Genomic DNA, 20,752 nt, shown 5'->3' on the forward strand with positions numbered 1-20,752 from the left:
CTGTCACAGACACAGAACCTATTTTGAAATAAAATAAAAAATTGAATCAAGTTGTGGTGAAACTGTGAAATAAAAATGGCAATACACAAATTCAGTTTGTGGTTCATGATTGGTATAATGTTTTTTGGGTGCATTTGTTTTGCGTGACAGACATTCTGCAAATAAATAATATCCTTTTGTGTAAATTTACTGATTGAACGCTGTTGCTTTGAACTGAAATAACTAATTTCATCCGTTGTGTGGGCGTGTGATTACATGTTTGTATTTGTGTGCGTGAGCGTGTGCACATGCTCAGATGTGGAGTTGGATTATTTCTCTTCTGTGTTTGCTGCTGGGGATTCCCAGGATGCCCCAGACAATGGAGGATGTTTTTGTTACGCAGAAAAGCTGCTCACTATTCCCCTCCTACTATCCCTCAATCCATCTGTCCCCCTCCCTCTCGCTCACGTTATCTGACACACTCAGTTCAGCAGAACACAGATGTGTTTGTTGTTTTTCCATCGCAGTGGAGGAAACACTAAATCAAACCAATGAAAATTCTCCAATGACAAATGCTTTTCTGCTTGCTGAATAGCTGTGTGCGTCAGAATATGTGTGTGGTTGTACATGTGTAGCATTGAGTTTGCATTGTTGTACAGCACAAATTTCTCATCTCCATTCTGTACGTTTTGTCGGTATTTTATTGTTACCTGTTATTCCATCCACCCTGCTACAATCCCTCTCTTGTACAGACTAGTTTCCTTTTAGCTTTCAGGCCTGTTAGATCAACGCTCAACACAACAGGACACTGAAGCTTGTCCAGACCACCAAACCGATTGTTTCTCAAGAGCAAAACCTGGTTGTATTGATCCACTCGGGCCTCCCTGTGTTTTCAGCTCAGCGAGCAGTACATTGGAGGGACTGTTTGTACAGGAGTGAGTGATGTACAGTGATTTAGAGCTCCCTCCAGGATAGCAGAGGAGGAGACGATAATGACAGCAGACATTTGGAGACATGAGGGAAACAAAGTTGAAGTTGTTTGGATTTTTTTTTCAGTGGCAACAAAATACTTGAAATTGTTGTTTTAACCATTGTAATGCAGTAGCAGCGGAACTGAAGGTGGTTGTGTTCTCACTCCACGGTGACCTGCTTCTATTTGTGAAGAGATACTTTCAGTAAGGTGCACTTTGTGAAGCCATGAAAGGTGGAAGCTTGTTGTGTCTTTACTGACAGAAACAAATTGGGTTTACTCATCTTGAATCTAAAGTTTCCAATAATCACTTTATTTAATCTACTTCTTTACTGTCTATTTCAATATAATTCACTTGTATTACTGTCAAAATAAGGATAAATGCAACATTTGCCAGGTTTATGAAACTCCTCCAGAAGGGGTGTTTTGTTTTGATGACTTTTCTCTATAATGTCAACCTGTCATTGTAAATAATGTGAATTCAAGCTGACTCGACATTCTCTGTCAATGAGGAAACTTTCAGGGAGAAAAGTTTAGGTAGCAGAGGAGCAGTCACTCAACTGTGTGCATTTTATTCAATTCCAAGGCAGTCACCTAAAACAATCTAGGATATATATACTACGGAACAAACGCTCTCTCACTGACAAATATAGGGCAAACATAAAGGGTCTTCATCTGTTCTATATGTGGTCTCTGCCAGCTGAGCACACATACGCTCTGATGTCTTCACATGCCTGCATATGCCAAAGCCTCAGGTGGTGGTGGGGAGGGGTTGACGGCCGCAGGGCATGGCCGGAGGACATGAGAAAAATTTGGCCAGAGAGAGAGGAGAGGAGATTTCATTGGTGAAAATCGGCGTGAAGAAACACATTTTGATTACTTCGGCTCAAGCGTAACTGATGATGTTAATAATGGCTGCATTCCATTTTGGTGGTCCTCTGCCAGGGCCCCTGTGTTGGGCATGCTGAAACGCTGGCACGTCTTTCTGGAACCACTAAACAGAGCAGAGCCATCATTAATGTTCTCAGCTCCACCTACTCTCCCTGCTTTACCATTTCAAAATGTCTGCTGCGAGAAATAACAAGCTTCTTCTAAAACAGTAGTTTAAAGGAGGGAAGCCAGAGGGATGAATCGTAATGTGTTTGTATTTGTGAGGGGGGGAGGCTGTGTATCATAAACCACCATCACAGCGGGAGACCTGCTGTGTTCTCGCTATTCTTTGATCCCATTACCCACCATTCGTCTGAATCAATACATCAAGGCAGACGTATAGCTGCTGCACACACATTTACTGGATGTCTATGTTTGTCAAGCTTCAGGTAGTTGGCATCATGTAAAGAAAACATTTGTGCTGTCTTGTATCATTGCAAGAAAAAATCTGGAAATGCACATCACTGTTTCAGTTGCACACAGAATGAGTTTGAATCAGTCAGATCAGACCTGCATCTTCACTGCTTCTTTACACATGCTGCAATTTCTGCGCAGTCTATACAAATATACAATCTGAAAACTGAAAGTGTCAATATGTTTGGCAATCCATCCTAAAAAAACAAACAATAACTGATATTGCTTTATCTAATAAATCCAGAAGTCTCTTTCTGTCTGTATGTGGCGCAGATATCTCTTGAACCGTTCATCTTATCAGCTTCACACTTGGCATGTGTACTGTCGAGGGCTCTGGGAGTGCAGTGTCATATTGTGAACAGAACCCAGAATATTGAACATATTCTGGGTTCCGTTCACAATAAAATCTTAATGAACAGGTGCTCAGTGCTCTGTAGCAGCAGCGGCTGGGACTCATCAAAGTAAGTGATGTTGTCTATCAAGACAACGCGTTAAGAGCAGAAAAACGTTTCCTCCAATACTCAGTTTCTACCTGATTTGTCTAAAGAGGTTCTATAGATACATGTCTCTAATGGAGGTTAATAATCCACCAATTCCACCCTGTGATGCTCCACTCTGAAGGAATTGTCCAGTTGTAGTTGATGACAAGGTTTTGGTCCCAGACCCAGATTCCCACCAACTGTTATAACTTTTAACCCTGAGGACCACCTTAAATCACCAACGCTGAAAACAGCTCAGTTGGGGCAAAGATTTAAAGAAGAATGAAGCTAAATCATCAAGAGTGTGTATTAGTTCGACAAGAAAGAGGAGTGTGCGGTCATAGTTCTGCAAAGAAATATGAATGGGTTCGGATGATAAATGGAAAGAGCAGAGCACTGAACACCTCACATTGTTAATCATAGCCCATGCTCATGTGTTCCCTCTCTCTTCCTCTCTTCTCCGCTTCTCTCAGGTGAGGAACGACCTGACTAATGAGCTGGAGAAGGCAGACATTCAGATCGCAGATACAGAGAGTTTCTCCAACGACCCCTGTGTCAATGTCAAGAAGCTCAAGGTAAGTGATCCAGCTCGGGCACTTTGCAATTCTATCGGACTAAATGGGGAAAAAAATAGAATCATCGAAGGTCAGTCTTGTTCAGATAATACTCATTAAATGACTAAGGCCCCATTGATTTTAGGCATAATTTATTTTTATATTGTCGATGACACTCAAGAAAATGCCGCAGGATGAATAATTTATCCAAGTATTGTCACTTACTTTGACTAAGTAAGGCAGGGAAATTCTCAATGAGACCAGTGGAGCCCTAATGAGGACACTGTAATGGCTGGGGGGGAGGTCTGCACAGTGACCTCTAATGACCTGCTCTGACTAATGGAGGTTTGATGGGCATTTAAGCATATGAATTCACATACACGCAATGCAAACTGGATTTCTTGTTTCCCCCTTTCCTTTCCTCTTCCCTCATATGAGATGAGACACATTAGAATAAGACCATTATTTGGCCGATACCAAGACATCAGACTTCCTTCAGCCTTTAACCTTAGAGGGACTTTGCTAAGATAAAGAAACAAATGCATGAATTACAGATGTAAAAGCTTTCAAGTCAAATGTAATGGCTGAATTAACCAAACAAGGCATTCAGAGATGCAGATTTTTATATAAAGTGAACGTTTACATGGACACCAATATTTCAAATATAAACCTTATTCTTATTATTTGGTTTATATGAGTTGCTAATAGAATATACTATTCATAGCTTGAAATAGTTTCATGTACGATGTTACCTTATACCATTTTAGGTTTTCTTACTTATTTTGCAAAAACTCCTTTTTACTTTCCCCTCTTGTTTACACCCATACTCCGCTTCTCACTGTCCGCTGGGATTGGCTCCAGCTCCCTCGCTACCCTCAAAGGATAAGTGTTATATATAATGGATGGATCTTTACACCCAAGGCATGTGTCGTCAAGCAGCTTTAAACTGCCGTGTCTTGATGGCACAAAATGCTGTGAAAACTTAGATAGGATGTTAGAATTTGATTTGTACAGGTCTACATGATATGACATAAGGCTGGAATAAATTCTTACTTATTCCAAATATGACCTTATTCGGGTTAATGTAATCACAAAATGCTGTTAACATGACTGTCTAATTTAGACTAATGTTTGGATCGGGTTAAAATTGTAATGTTGGTGTACATGTAAACGTGGTCCCTGTCTCCGTGCTACAGTTAGTAGAAGGAATGACTGTGTAATGATGAAGTTGGCATACATGTCGCACTGAGAGAAAAGTGGCTGGAAGAGAAGAGAATGGTGAAGGCTAAATAAGAGGTCTGGTTTTGCGATTGCAAGATGTGACTTATGCAACAGAGAGATGAGGAGAACAGCGAAGGAACAGGAAGATAATCTGTTTCTCCTGAAATATATGTAGAACCCTGCACGTTGAGGGCTGACATTTTAAGCTGACACCATCCCTCCTTGATCAACTCTAAATATGCAAATCACAGAAGCTCAGAAGCTTATCAGAGCGTTTGTATTGGCTGGGGGTGGGAGGGGGGCGCTGTGACACCCATATGGTCCGTTTCTCGCTCATCCAACAACAGCAGTTGGCTGTCTCCCAAAATGTTACAAAATATGATGAGGTAGAGGGTGACACAGATTTTGGCTTTTTTAGTACACTATTGTGTGTTTGATTCTGTATGTGTGAGCGTGTGTGGTGGGATGGGGGGGCTATTGCGTCACCGCGTGATCCACAAATAGAGCCCTCACTCGCTTCCGTGATATTCCAGCTTCCACAGACACACAGCGCTCCTGCAGGGCGTCGAAGCAGCCCTCTGCATTTCTCTTTCTGCTTTTTCATCATCATCATCTCTTGTTTCACTGGACAAGATAATAAAATATCAGAGATCTAAAGAGAAGAGGCCTGCATTCCTTTCCATTTACACACATACTAATTTTAGTACTCAGTCAAAATTCAGTCTGTTTCAGTTGTACATAAAATAACAACGCGAGCAGGCTTTTTTTTTTGAGACTGACGGACAGTTTAGGAACCACATGGGAAAAAATAAATAAATAAAAACTCTAAATCAAGACCAGAACACTTTATTATTTATCAGAACTTAATTATTGATTATACATTCAGGACGTTTGCTTCCAGATATAATGTAGCAGGAGATGGTCCATTTCTCTTTCGACATGCTGTGCCTCACACACAGCACAGGCCCCATCATGCATGTAGTACTGTCAGGTCAACTCTAAAACATATGGCAAATTAAAAAACTGACTTTGTTTCCCTCATTTAGCTACACAATAAAAAACAGCTTTGTATTTATGATTGCATCTTGTCCTTTGTTTCTGAATGTATTTGTGGTGTTATAATTGTATTTGTATAAATTTACACAGAAGCCATTGGATTCATAGTTCAACCTTTGATTGAAAAATATATTTTTCCTCTGCATATCAATGCAAAGTGTTACGCAGAGCACCTACAGTTTATCCACAACATCTTTTAAACGCTACAAAAGGTCCTCTCTATTTTGACCAGGATAATACAAGAAGAAGGGCAGTCAGAGAGCGCACCTCCGCCAAGGCTAACGCCCTATCTCGTCACATCAAAGCAGTGTTTCCTATTAATTAACTAGACTGATCTGGCCCACTATCTTCTTATGTGTCCTGCCACAGTTTCATAATGAACCCAACATAATTTTACACTTCTCATATTAACATAAGAGATTTTTAACTGTCTTTTCCTCAGTTGCAGTGCTATTTGCAACACGCTCTTTTTTGTGCTCGCCCTATTTCCCATAAAGTTGTTTCCATCAACGCAGACAGTCAGGCATCATAGTTTAAGCTGTAGTAGTGCACGTACCTTCAAGTGGCATCAATGCATGTTTTCTCTCTTGCGAGAACTTTTGCAACCCTGCTACCACCATTAATTAAACAAATTTTCCTGACACATCTCTGCTTGTCTAAATGCCTAGTTTCAAGTTGCACCAAGAGTCCGATACGCAAGATGAACACCCAGACCCTCTAACACCCAACTAAGCCCCAATTCAGACCAAATTCTAGGTCTGAGATGCCCAACACTTTTCAATTTGTTTTGGAGTTACTCTACGTTAACGTGAGTTGGGTCTCAAGTTCAGGAATGCTTGAATGTTTTGTTGGACACTGACCTTATTTTATTGACTTTTATTTTGAAAGCAGCAGCATGTTAATTCTGTTTCAGATATCAATGCCAGATTTGTAGTCATAATAGTGTGTGTGACATTTATTGCTAGCCCAGGATCAATTAGCGCACACAAACACATAACCTGCGAGCTCACTTGATGCACAGTAATCATCACAAACAGATGTGAGGGGGGTTTAGTGGGTGGAAGTAATATATCGCCCAGTCGACCAATCACATCTCCCATAAGCTCATAAAAGACAATCATTAGTACAGTGTTTGTGTGTGTGATTGTGTGTTCTAATAAGGGCTTATGAGGTTTAATATTATCAAAACAATTATCACATTTTAACGATGATAAAGTTACAAACAATTCTAACACGGATGAGAAAAAGTCAAGACTTCCTTTATCAAAACCTTCCTTTAGATTAATTACAATCATATAAAAGCTTGAGCAACAAAGGTAATTTTGGGCCCTGAGATGTCCAAGTCTGTCGACAATGTGCAAACACTACACCCATGCCCCTGCACACAACTACACAGTCTTTTTATGTTATTGCTCGGCAGGCCAGAATTTATACAGAGGCTATGGTCCCTGGCTATAACTGGAGTCATTTGGGTTAAGTGCCTCTCCCCCAGGGAAGAGCAGGGTTATTGAGTTGCCACTGGCGCGCATGCATGCGCACACACACACACACACACACACACACACACACACAAAAAGAAAACACAAGTATAGCCCACCAAAGTTCAGTTACCTGCCCCTCTTGCTTATCTACACACATACACATTGTAACGCTGCAACAGCAGTGGGAAAACGTGGCATTGGCTTCATACAAAAGACCCCTTGAATGTCCCAGCATGCTCTGTGGCTATTTTGACTAAGCTGCTTGGCTTTCAATGAGCATTCATCATTGTGTCAATGTGTATGTGTGTTTCCATAAGCAGGAGCATATAGACAGGAGATGGTTTGTGATGAAAGTCACCTTAGAGCTGCTGAAGACTGTCCATCTATCTATCAATCTGTCCATCCATCATCCATCTATCTTTCCATCCATCATCCATTCATCCATCTATTCATCCATCAATCCTTTTAAGTTGTAATTGTTTGCAATCATCTTCTGTTGTGAATACATTTTGTGTGTTTTGTGTTTCTACTATACATATGCATTTACACAATGAATGAAAGACTGTCGGCCCCAGAGACTGATCTTTTATCTCCACGGCAGTGAAACATGCTGCTCCTCTATCCGGGCAAACTGAATTATTTACAGAGTCAATTACAAGGCCATGTGCTCTGAATCCCCATGTAAATTTCTGCTCTCCAGTCTGGTGGGCCAGGAACGCAATTCTGCCCGCTGACACCAATGTCTCTTTTGTAATGGATCAACTCTTAGCGACTTGATACAGCCTTGGTCTCTCAGCCACTAAACAGCATACATGTCCCTTTATATGTCCATTTGTCATTAAAGTGTGATGTCAGCAACACAAACATGGAAACTCATCCCGGGGCAGATACATTTATTTGATTTTTTTCAAATGACTGTATTGACTGAAGTGCAGTTCCCTGATAAAGAACAGAAGACTTTCATTAACAGAAATGTATAGCATTTATTGCATCATTACTGTAGAGGTACTTTAGGGGTTTTCTGTGTACAAGTGTGTTTTTATAAAAACTGTGCACTGACACCTTATTCTTTGTTATTTCAGGACAATGATGTGAGAATCATCATTGGCCAGTTTGACGAGAGCTTGGCCGCTAAAGTCTTCTGCTGTGTAAGTCCTCTGTCTACAATCATTATAATTAAAGGCGTTATATGGTACCAACTTTTCCAATCCTGTCTATTAGTGTCATGCCTCTTCATAATGCTTTCTCTGGACTCTGTCAGGAATGACAATTGGTGCTTTGCTGCTGTGAACACAACATTGGAACATAATGTGATTGCTGTTAATATGTAATAGTTGTGTGTTTTAAAAAAACTAACAAACAATAAACATGATTCCTAAGCACCTATCAAAACACTCTTACAATCTTCTCTACAAGTTAAAATTAAACAATTGAAGGCAAACAATAGGAAACAAAAGCACCTTTGAAATATCACCCAGCATTGGAGCACAAATACAAAAATACAAATTATTTTAATTAACCAAAATTAAATCAAAAATATATAAAATGATTCAAATAGTTCAGAACTATCCTAAAGTAAATAAATAAAAATAAAGAGGTGATATCAGACCCCATGTCCAGAGAAAGGATTGTGCCAGCCGGATCTCTTCAACCTTCAGGCTGACAGAAACCATCAGGAAAGATTAATTTGAATCTATTACATTGCTTCAACTTCCCTTTCCTCTACATCCCCTCTACAGGCATATAACTTGAACATGTTCGGCAGTAAATACCAGTGGATTATCCCCGGCTGGTACCAGGGCAACTGGTGGGAGCAGGCCAACAGCACCAACTGCACCACCAAGAAGCTGCTCACAGCCATGGAGGGATACATCAGCGTGGACTTTGAGCCTCTCAGCGCTCGGCAAATCAAGGGCATCTCGGACAGGGTGAGTAATATCACCCACTGTAATTTAATGTGAACATTTCATTCAAAGGAAGGAACATCTCACATATACTGTGGTATTTATACTATGAATCTTATTCATGGTACACAATCACAGCCTGAGGTGAATAAACGTGTGTGAAACTCTGTTTCTGAAGATGTTAATTTCCACACTTATCTCGGTTTTTTGCTGTCATAGGAAGTTTCTGTGCTTTCTTGGCTAAAAGACATCTCAGTTGCCTGTTTCTGAACCAGAGATTTCAAATCAAAGTCAATCATAGGGTTTGTTTTTACACTGCACTACAAGTAAAGGTGCATTGATCCCAATAACAGCCTTATTTCCAGTTACAGAAATGGTTTCTCAAATTGTGTGGAAAGTAATTCCTTCCCTTCAGCCAAGTTACCCTGATTTGACATTAATGTATTCCTCTAGAAAAAGAACATGTAGTTCGGAGGTGCACATTTTCTCGACTTGATTCTCTCTCTTTTATCTTTCTTGCAGACCCCTAAGGAGTACGAGAGGGAGTACAGCCGAGAGCTGCAGCAGAAAGGTGTGGAGGCCAGTAAGTTTCACGGCTTCGCCTACGATGGGATCTGGGTCATTGCAAGAACCTTCACTCGAGTGATGGAGCTACTTCGGATAAAACAGCGGCAGAACACCTACCACAACTTCACTGTTGATGACCGCGAAGTGGGAAAGATGGTGCTGGACGTCATGAACGAGACCAACTTCTACGGTGTTACGGTAAGATACAAAAAACAAACAGCCATAATATTTTAACCATCCAAAGTAGACCTACCGGAAGCTTTGAGACTGTGACAATGTGATATGCTCCTGTAGAAGCCATAAGTCTGTGATATCAACTGTGTTTTTTTTAAAGGGTGCGACACTACCCACAGTCCTCAGATGTAGTGGCAATGTCTCTAAATAGGGGGCGGTCACTGTTACACAAATTTGCCACTCTTGTGTTAATGCATATAAGTCTTTGGTGAAGTGTTTGCTGTGATTAGATGGACTGGGTAAATGTCAGATGAAGGAATTAAATATTACTCCTAAAGGGTGGAAGCATGGTTTCAGAGCAGAGGGGGGGGGGTCTCAGATGTCCTGGTCTCTGTAAAGGCCACTCCATTTTTAGAGGCTCCCAGCGACTGCCAGTAAGCATGCAGGGCCCCATAGAGGAACAACATTACCTATATTATGCCAATAATGTTTTTGTGTTTGCAAATAAATTGACCAAACAATGCAACTGAGGATAAAAAAAATGGCGATATTCAAAATTACAGTGAAGCTGTCAAATGATTTTGGCTCATATTTTGCTTAATCAGTCAATTTTGAGAAAATAAAGTCACAGTGCTTCACAACAGAGATACAGAATGTCCTACTGTATAGTAGGTGTCAGCAGAATGAGAGAAAAAAAGAGCAAATAGCCTTGATGAAAATCAGCACAGGCTACTGACTTGAACGATTGTGAGACCCTTTGGGAGGCTAATGCCCCTGGTAGTATACTGTGTGTGTGTTGCAGTTCTATACCAAATCCTCCGGGTCCTCATTCCTCAGCCCCTCTATTCTCACTTGCCTCAGCACAGACCCACTCAGGGATGCTGATCAGCACCAGGCTGACATTGAGACTTTCCACAGAAATTCAGGCGAAGCAAAACAGTGCAGGAATATTGATGACCGGTTTACTATTAAGGGCACACAAAAGATAATAAAGTCATCCTGGGCTATTTAAAGCATCTTGAAGAGAAAAGCATTATTAACTCCCTCCTTTCATATATGTATTTACTTATATTGTATCTACATATGCAGCCATCAAGACTCAAATCCTTTAGTAAGAATACGTAGTGATACCTCTCTTATTGATGAAAAACTAATGATTTGCTGTAGTCATCAGATGCAGTGATCATTATGAGGTAGGGTCCCTTTTAATGTGAATGTAGCAAGAAAATTTGAAGTTTTAGAGAACTAAAGTACTTAAGTGAGATGGTGTTACATTGGGACTAGTATAGTTGGTTACTTTGATATCAAGGAGCCATCATTGAAGTCCAAATTTATGAGTAAAGTGCATGAATGACGAACTAGTCATGAAAATTAAGAAAATATCAACCACATGTTTATTGATTGAAAGTGATTTAGTTTCATTTATTCAAACACTTTAGTCCCATTTAGAAACAGGTAAAAATCTTGATTCCAACAATTCCACACGCAAAGAAAATACATACTTTTTTCTGTTGTAATATCCTCGTAAGAGCTTCAGCTTTCTGTAAGTGAATATTTGCCTAAAAGACGACTTGTCATCAATTAAGAACCAAAGTATTTAAAAGTAAATACCAACTCAAATTGGTTTATAACAACATTTTCCCTCTAAGACGTATTCTGCCAAAAAATGTTTGATATGAAATAAACATGGTTACAGGTCATGTGGAAATCTTCAGAATAGTCAATCTGCACACAGGGAAAGAAAATAAAGAAGATTGTTTAACCAGCTAAATCGATTTTTCTATTCTGAACCACAATCAGAAGAATTAAATTATCTGAGCAATAAATATTGTGTATGTGGTAAACAAACATTTAGTTTGAAGACAACAACATAGCAGTATAATTAAATGCATCTTTGTACCAAGTGATTTGACATCTGTCTTCTATTATAGCTGTTCTTTTAAGGGATTACATGAAATGAGATCAAACGCGTTCCCTTATGCAGCACACACTAAGCACATAGAAACTTCCGCCCACACATGAAAAACAAAGACATAGGAAGACAATTTCCCTTCCACGCTGCACGTCTTTTATGCTATTTTTGAAGTCAGCTCTCTAAAGCAGCTATTACACAGTTCGCTTGGTTTCCTTGTGAACTGCAATAACTTCGGCTGGGCTTCCAGTAAAATTAATCCCTGTTCAAGCACCAGGGAAACCACAAATTCTGGCTGTTTATCCACCGTTTGAATGTTTTGTGTACATGTGTGCCTGATCATGTGGGATCGCGCCAATTCTGTTCTGTGCTGATCTGAGTCCTGCTGCTGAATCAGTGGTGGAGGCAGCTGGAGCAGCAGGAGAGTGATCACAGAGGGCTCCACAGTATTGATCCCTTTCAGGGGCTATGCAGAAGGCTGACATTAGCTTGGGAGGGACTCAGAGAGTGCAGATAGCTGCTAAAACCACAGGACGATGTACGCTGGAATTCAGCAGGGAGGGCTGGATGGGAAAACACACAACAGGGTTGTGATGGGGGATGATAAGTGTGTGAGTTTGGGTTTATTTTGCTGTTTGCTGTTTTATCTGTGGTCAGCGGTCACTGTGTTTGTATCAGTATCATTCTGGGTAATGGTGAGTAGCACAGCCTTGGGCTTGACAGTCACCTTAAACAGACCCACTGAGGCGAGACGCAGGGGGGAGTTGTGTACATCCATTTTTTTTTCTCTGGTAATGTGTATGTGTTGTGCATGTGCACGTGTGTGTACATTCACATCCACTGCGTTCCTATCTCAAACCCTGAATGCCCAGAGGATGTAACACCTGCAGTCCACAGAGCGACATCTCATTTGACCCCAGCACCCTTGTCACTGACAGTATTCTCACCTCCACAGACAAAGTGATACCTGGCCGCCTTCCCCATCTCACCTCAGAAAGATTCAGTCTCACACACACGTACGTGTGTACACTCAGCGATTGCTCCATCAGCCAGCACTGAAACACAGGTCTGAACACCCTTTAAATAGAAAAGGGACACCATTCTGCGTCAGCACACTCCGGTGAGGCTGCAGAAGAGCGTGACACATCCTTTGCAGTAATTTACTTCACTTTTGGTCAACAGAGGTTAATTTAATCTTTGTACCACCGACATTTATTTCCAATTAAGAATGTCAGAGTCGCTGCCTCTGCATTTGTTTGATCTGCTTGGCATGTTCTCCGTACTGTGTTTACACTCGAGAGAGCAAATTGGGGCTGTCAAAATAACTACACACCATTTCAATAAGGTTTGCGATTGCTCCCCTTCTGCTGATGTAAAGGGTAATGATGGTGGCGATGCTAATGCACAGTGAGAGTGCGATGGTGCAGCTGGTCTCGAAACCTGGATACAGACGCTCACACTCAGTTACAGGTTCAAGTCAAGTTCCCTTACTTTCAACCCACATTTTCTTTGACCCTGTTCACACACCACCTTTAACTGAACATAATACTTAAAGAGCTGAACCGGGGTGCACTGCATTGTTGCTTACTTACACTTAAGGCCTAATTGCATAGTATATTGCAGAAGCAGTGTGTGAGGAAAGGAATTTATTAGTGTTCAGACTGACACTGTGGTGTGCTGAGGCAGCAGAGGACTCGTGTGTCTCACATGGGTAACAGGGGGAAGCTCTGTGCATACATACATCATCTGGGACCCATGCATGCACATAGGAATAATATGACAACATCTTAAGTGCATACACATAGACACACATGCATAAACACTTCAAAGATGCCACACAAAGACTGGGATTCAAACAGAGGGGTGGGATCCTGCTCTGCTACTTCAAAGCTTGCCATCTTTTTGAGGCATATCTGGCTCACCAGCTTCCTTCCCTGTATTTCCCCATTAGCTCTCTTTTAATCATGCAATGCAAATGAACTGCTTTCTATCCATCTATTCATCCATCTATCTATCTGTCTCTCTATCTTTTCTATCTGTCCGTCAGTCTGTCTGTCTGTGTTCATATGTGTATATGCATGCATGTGTGTATACTGTGTGTGTGTATCTATATGTATCTATATCTACGTCTTTTCAAAATAAAGTTTTTTTTAACTTTTGAACATAAGTTTGAAAAGAACTTCATTTGTGTTTGGACTATTGAACTATTTTTCTTAACTTTGTTTCTATTTTCAGTGTATCTACATACATACAGTATCTATCCATTTGTCTAACCTTCTGTCTCTCAATACAGCGCTTAAATGATCCAGACTTTCAGACTGATCCAGCCAGTAATAAAAATTAGTTAAATGTGTAATTAATAAGCTCTGTATGCAGATGATGGGCTGAATTAATTGAACAGTCTTGGCAGAAAAAAAGGGAGAGAGGGCAGTAAGAGTTACATGGAGAAGGAAAATAGAACTAGAGAGAGAGAAACAATGGGGCTACGTGGTGGAAGATAAGGCGATAGAAGCCAACATTGATTTGACTATGGCAATGCGATATTGCCAAAAAGTTGAATTGCTTTTTTTACTCCCTAGTCTGCGTTTGCCGGCGTTGACATTTCTTATCTTGTCGCTATGGAGTGTAAATAAGACTTCGCTTAGTTTTTTTTCTTTCCCATAATTTATGTTTATGTTTGACCGCTGAACACACCCTTTTGGAGAGTAATCAATATCTAGGACTAAGATGTTGAGTAAAATCACTGACTGCTACATGTTTTTCTTAGCCAAATGTGAGTTGCACTTAAAGAATTGCTTCTTAAGCGCTGCCTGCGTCCAGATTGTTCTGATGCTAAGTAAGCAAACACAGTTAAATCAGACAGCTTTGCTGACCTGAAGTTGTTCCAAAGATATTAGCAAATGAATTGGCTGAAAGATAAATTTGTTTACCTCTATAAATAGATCAATTTTGGACACTTCTAATCAAATGAGATGCAGTGTGCAGGAGCAGAGACTCTGCTCTTTGCTTGCCAATCCTCCGGTATCAGGAAAGCACTGTGCATAAAATTAATTGGGCCAAGCTCCTGCTTGAATCTAATCATATCCACCTTACATCTTATGCTGCATCATCTTTAGAAGAATTATAAAAGAGTTATAAAAATGTTTTTATAACTTGTTTCCTTCTTTTCAGGGTCAAGTCATGTTTCGAAATGGAGAAAGGATGGGCACAATAAAGTTCAACCAGTTTCAAGGTATGTGGGACACTGCTGCTATACTTAAATTAACCACTTTTCTTTTCAGCGTTTGTATGAGAGCTTGCATGTTCTCCCAGTGTCTGTGTGAGTTTTCTCTGAATTATCTGGCTTCCTCACACAGTCCAAAGACATGAGGATTGGGGTGAGGCTATTTGGAACCTCTAAATTCCCTGTAGGTGTGAATGGAAACGGATTGGCTCTGTGATAAACTGCCGACCGGTCCTGCACACAGCCTCCAGCCCAAAATTAGCTGGTGACCCTCAAAGGATAAGCTGTATAGATAATTGGTGAATGTGTGCGTGAGGCCTCCTGGTTACAACGTTTGTAAACCTTAACCTTTGCAGCTATTTTGAATGAGAAACATTGTTTCAAACTTTGTTTTGCTGTATCGATTTATTTTGTGCTCACTTCACTCATCCTGTCTTACTCCTCGCCATCTGCACTTTTTCTTGTTCTGACTACTGAGCTGAGTTAGGATTGTTGCCAAAAGCTGTTGGATTCCAACCACTGACGTCTGTGTTCAATAAAACCTACAGTTGTTTCAGAAATTGTGGAGGATTACGCGCAGACCTTTTGGGAAGCTAATTCCCAAAAGTTTCTCACGTCAGAAGGCTGCCATTGTTGATATGGTACCAATAATGTATCCCGTCCGGGAGGCTTTAAATAAAGCTTTTAGTACATTCATACTCACAGGAAAGGGGATGCTGAAAGATTTCATCCTTTTTAAGTCAAATGCTTTGTATGCACGTTCCTTTTTAATTTTTTCTGGAGTGGATTTGCACAAATGTTTTTTTGTCATGACTCTTTTAGACTATTTGAGCATTTTTACCTCAGTGAGAAAACTACACAGGCCTTGCTGTATATGGGACTGCATGTTCAATTTATGTCTCCATAGGCATTGGTGCAGGTCAGGTGAATCTTACCCGGTCCATGGTATATTCATAGATGGTGAATTTGTAAAACGCTCAGTAGTCTCTGTCCTCATAGCATCGTCCTAAGGTTGTTTTTGAGCCAGCAGGGCCTGCTGAGTGACAGAATAGCCCAGAGATTGCATCTCAATGCAGGGGATTCCCAGCTCCCATACTCCACAGACTATATGTAGCACACTGCATGGTGCTGCTCAGTCCTGTCTGCCTAACCTTCTTATCTTCCCCCACTGCAGAGGGGCTTGATCCCCTCTGGCTGCTTACATCACTCTCCGTGTGTGTGTGTGTGTGTGTGTGTGTGTGTGTGTGTGTGTGTGCGTGTGCGTGTGCGTGCTCATTCACATGCTAATGTGTCTGTCTACCTCTGCTGGTGACTATACTCTACTAATGATATTACATCTCGGGCTCCGTGGGTTTGACAGAATGAGACTACACATGATTTATAGCAATGTTACTGTTGTTTTATGTTAGGAAATGTAATATTACAAATAAGTGTGTAGTTAGTTAAGTAAGTGCAGTGTTTGTCATGATGTCTGTGGAAAAATTTACTTGTATCAAAAACTAACAATCAGTGTAGAGGCTTGTGACTGAGACAGAAGCTGTGTCCTAGTTGTGTATAACAATGAAACTGTGCACAGAACCTTAAACCCTTCATTAAAGTTAGAGTAAAAAAGATCAGTGTTCCGCACTGAAAGGGAATAATAGAAAATGTTCATGCACAGCCATTAATTAATTTGAATAAAATGACACAATCATTTCAATCTCAAGAAAAAGCTAAATTATTAGATCTAACCACAACCCACAATTTATGTTATTGTTTTGCAGCTGTGCAGTAGCGCCTCTCTTCCCTAGTGCATTGTGGGGCATGAATACACCAACGGGAGAATATCCTTTATATCATTTTTGGTACATGTACTGATTTTCTGGTTCCTTAGTTTTAACAGCAGGTGTTATGGAAGTGGGACACAGTTAAAGCGAGACAGATTAAGGAGCTTTTTATAATATATTTGGTGTCCAGCCAACACAGGAGAAGTTTCACATCAGGTCCTCAGGTGACCTGCACTGTAAGAACTACAATGACATTAGAGCACATGCCTCCACCAATCTCACAGTTAAAGGCTGAGAAAAAAAAAATTCTGGATCCTAATGGCTGCCTCCCTGACCCCCCCACATCCTTCCACCAAGTTTGTAATCTTGCTTACAAACAATCCAACAAATAAGTGTACAGGCATGAAAACATAACTTCCTTGGTGGAGGTAGCAAACCAAATAGCAGGAAGATCACTAACATGTGGAGCTGTCTGCATTAAAACATAGAAATATAGAATACATCCCTATTAATTCATTCTAACTCACTAGTGTCCCCTTCTTTCTCATTGCCAGTCTTTCTTTTCACCCAGAAATTGTTGCTCACCATCTCCAACAATCCTCCCAGCTGTATCTGTCACCATCTAACTCCTTCATATCTCATCCATCTCTACTGAACCTCCGCCTCCTCTTCCTCACTTTGTGCATTCTTCACCATTTTGACACACCAAGAGTCTCAGCTGGGTGCAGAGGAGTGGAGGGACAGCCCCAGCTTGAATATTTCAAAAGGCAGTGATACTCAGCGTGACCCTATCATCCATCCTCCGCCTCTGATCCATCATTTTACCCTGTCAGACGTTCAGGGACCTCAATGGCTCCCACTGTCTCTCACAGGGATAAGAGATAGCTCACTAACAGAGGTCTTGATTGCCGTTGCAGTCACTCTGAGTACAGATTTTAAATCAATGCACTACCAGGCATGGAAGATAAGGAAATCATATAAACTGTCTATCAGCAAGGTCACTAGATTTGTGTGGGTCAAAGGTAGATTGTTGAGATATATGATAGGATTTACTCACTACAACACCCCTGGAGTGAGAATGAATATTCTGCTTTTCTGTCATCTTATGCAGGAATTTGAAATAACAACATTCTTTTCACAATGTTTTCAACTAAAATAGCTCTGGAGAATATAATTGACATTCACCGATGTTTTTAAAGGAGCAGCAATGATAAAAAGCACTATGTAAGAGGTTTGCTGTGAGAGATTTGTTGCAATCACCACTTAAAATATACAATTTGATGAGATCGTGAAGCGGCGTGGCATCACGGGAGTTGTCGCCACCTCTGTTTCTTGTCCCTTAATCTTTCAATGTCGCTTGGTGTGTTTGCACTTTACTCAGAGAGACTTTCTGCGACAGAATGTGCAGCAATGAATAATCCTGGTTCCCTAACTGGAGAGCTGTGTGTTTTTACCTTATCATACGTTGTTTGCCCCGGAAGTTATAGTAGAGACGGGCAAAACCTAGAGTAAAGCAAGTATGACGCATTTAAAAGACAACCAAAAAGAAACGTCCTCTCACCTTGAATCAAATTGCGTCTTTCTTTGAGTTTAATTCTTTTTTTAAACATTTTGAATAATTTAAGTAAACAAGCCAACAAAATATATTTACATTTTGAAGAATTGTTACTTATTCAATCTTTTTACAATATCTATTTGAGTTTTTTTAAGTAGTATATGAGGCTCAGCTCCAATGAGACCAAGTCATATGTGCTTGAGCTGCAGGTGCATCACTGGATGAAAAAAAGATTTGTCAAGTGGAGCAGTGTTGAGAATAATGCACACTAGCTGCATTGAGAAAGAGGGACAGTATTCACAACAGGAATCTATCAGACACATACAGATATAGTCCCCTGTGCTTTTCACCACTAGTTGTGTTGTTGAGCAATGTCTCTACAAGAGGGTTTTGTTTATAGCATTCACCTGGGTGATGCAATGGGTGAAACATTTCTGTCGGTGGTTTCACACAATTCCACAGGTAGTAGCAGATGTAAGGAGATGAGGAAGACGTCTCTAGCTGGAAAACACTGATGTAAACTATCTGGCTTTAAAATATTCAGTACTGAGCAAGGAAGTGCATTAAAACTTGTATTTTGGTCAGTATCACTTCTATAACTTTTTTATTTACATAAAAAGTGTATTTTCACGTTAAACGCCGCTGAAGACTTGCATGTAAATCAATAATATTACACATTTACAACAGAACAATAAACTATCTGTGATATAATAGACTGTCCTCAACTTCTAATTCAGGTGTTGCTAAATCCTGGTTGATCCACCAAACTACTTGTCATTGCTAACAGAGCCCTGCACATTTTAAACCAATGAGAAAATGTGCACACATGTATCTACAACTGCTCTTATTATGGCTGAATGATTTTCTTGAATTCACTTTCCTGGCCTTTTTTGTGCATTAGGTTTTATTAGGAATAAGTTCAAAGTTGACCAACCAAGAACACTTTCGCAGTAATTAAAGTTGTTTGAACCAAAAGGCCTAAAATGTGACTGCACTGGCTGAACGACAGTTTGTGTTTTTAACAGCCTGCTGCATCCATCAATATTCCCTGTGGGGCTAGTGTGCATAGATAGTATTTTAGCATCTCAAAAGGAGTGCTGATACACAATCCCTTCTGCTGTTTAGATCCCGACAAAGGATGTGGTCAAGGGAAACACAGTCATTGATCGTTCAGCACTGAGAAGATTGGAGAATACAAATCCTGACTGTGTACGCACACGGAATTCTCTGTACTGAAATTGTCACATATAGTGTAACATTTTCAACACATGCTGATGCTTTGGTGACGGAGTTGGAGAGCAGTGGAGAAGAAAGGAAAGGAGATGGGAGAGGAGGAGAGGAAGGGAGAGGAGAGGGGAGGAGTGTGGCGACCTGTGATTTTGCCAAAACCTGACGTTATCTGTCGTTTTCCCTTCTTCTCAAGGACACTGTTCAGTGGGCCTATAAGAATAATAACAGGGAGAAGCAGAGGGAGATGTGTGTGCACACCAGAAGAAATTGCAGGTTGTTTGTAGTGTTTACTAAAAAGAAGAATAAAATAAAAGAAGATAAAGTAAAGAATAATCTGTCCTCTCCACCCATCCCCTGATCTTCTCGTCCCTGGTATACACTTAAAGTGAGTAGTCTTTATGAGGGAGCAAGAGAGAAGGCCCAGGTTTGTTTGACAAGGTCATGCCTCCTCCAATATTTCACCTGTGGGACTCCTCATTGTTACTAAAAGAGAAACCACTAAATCCTGAAAAAGCTGTGTTTGAGCAGAACTCCGGAGAGACCAGTGTTTACAGGCTGGGGTGTTGAGCAGCTTACAATCCCTCTACTGAGGACTATTTAATTCAGTGTACAGTATAATGCCACATAACGTAGGTTTGCATTCTTGTGAATCATTTGAAGATTCTACTCCTGGTGTGAATCTGAATGGTGAACTACACCTTTGACTGTGAGCTGGTGTCGGTGATATATCTGCTCTTTGCTGCCCTTTTGGTTGCCTTGAAGTTAACTACTCTGTAATAGTGGAAGTGCAAGTTTATTTATACAGAACCATTGAGACACAAAGCAATTCAAAGAGCTTTACAAAAGCATGGAAGTACATTCAAAAAATATTACATATAAGAAGACATTGGAATTCAGTCACACAGTCTTACTGAGTGCCTTAGAATTTATCGTTATGGATATTTTGATATATTACTAATGGGTTTTGGAATATCTCCCTGTGATATAAATCTCACTATGAGTTCGTAGCTCTGTCAGACAGTACAGCTTAAAGCTGGGACATTCTTCACTGTGTCCAATTATTGTTTGAATTAGATTTACTCGTTCACTCAAAGTAGCATCTGTTACTTTTTCTCCAGATAAGGATCACTGAAGCTACATTTTACAAACCCAGCAAGCTTCTTTGCATCTTGTATCCATTATTTTAGCACTACATTGCTGAATTATTACAGAAATCTGAAATGTTTAATTTAATATAATTAATAATTTAGCCCTGTGAGTGTTGATTATGACCAATATGTTCATCCGGACTGAAATTTCTTAGCACCTTGACCCCAAAATTCAAGATTCTCGGGCAA

The 20,752-nt window shown here is 40.4% G+C and overlaps 1 protein-coding gene across 5 annotated transcripts in view; it reads left to right on the forward strand.

Moving 5' to 3' along the window:
• gabbr2 (gamma-aminobutyric acid (GABA) B receptor, 2) overlaps positions 1–20,752 on the forward strand; it is a 162,412-nt gene that overhangs the window by 86,799 nt on the left and 54,861 nt on the right. For all 5 annotated transcript variants that reach the window (XM_020090789.2, XM_020090791.2, XM_020090788.2 and 2 more), the window contains 5 exons: positions 3,246–3,347; positions 8,167–8,232; positions 8,824–9,012; positions 9,511–9,753; positions 14,813–14,873. In XM_020090789.2, the coding sequence (XP_019946348.1) occupies positions 3,246–3,347; positions 8,167–8,232; positions 8,824–9,012; positions 9,511–9,753; positions 14,813–14,873 (661 nt within the window). The remainder of the gene's footprint in view (positions 1–3,245; positions 3,348–8,166; positions 8,233–8,823; positions 9,013–9,510; positions 9,754–14,812; positions 14,874–20,752) is intronic.

This window comes from Paralichthys olivaceus, chromosome 20, assembly GCF_024713975.1.
Source record: "Paralichthys olivaceus isolate ysfri-2021 chromosome 20, ASM2471397v2, whole genome shotgun sequence".
Lineage (NCBI taxonomy): Eukaryota > Metazoa > Chordata > Actinopteri > Pleuronectiformes > Paralichthyidae > Paralichthys > Paralichthys olivaceus.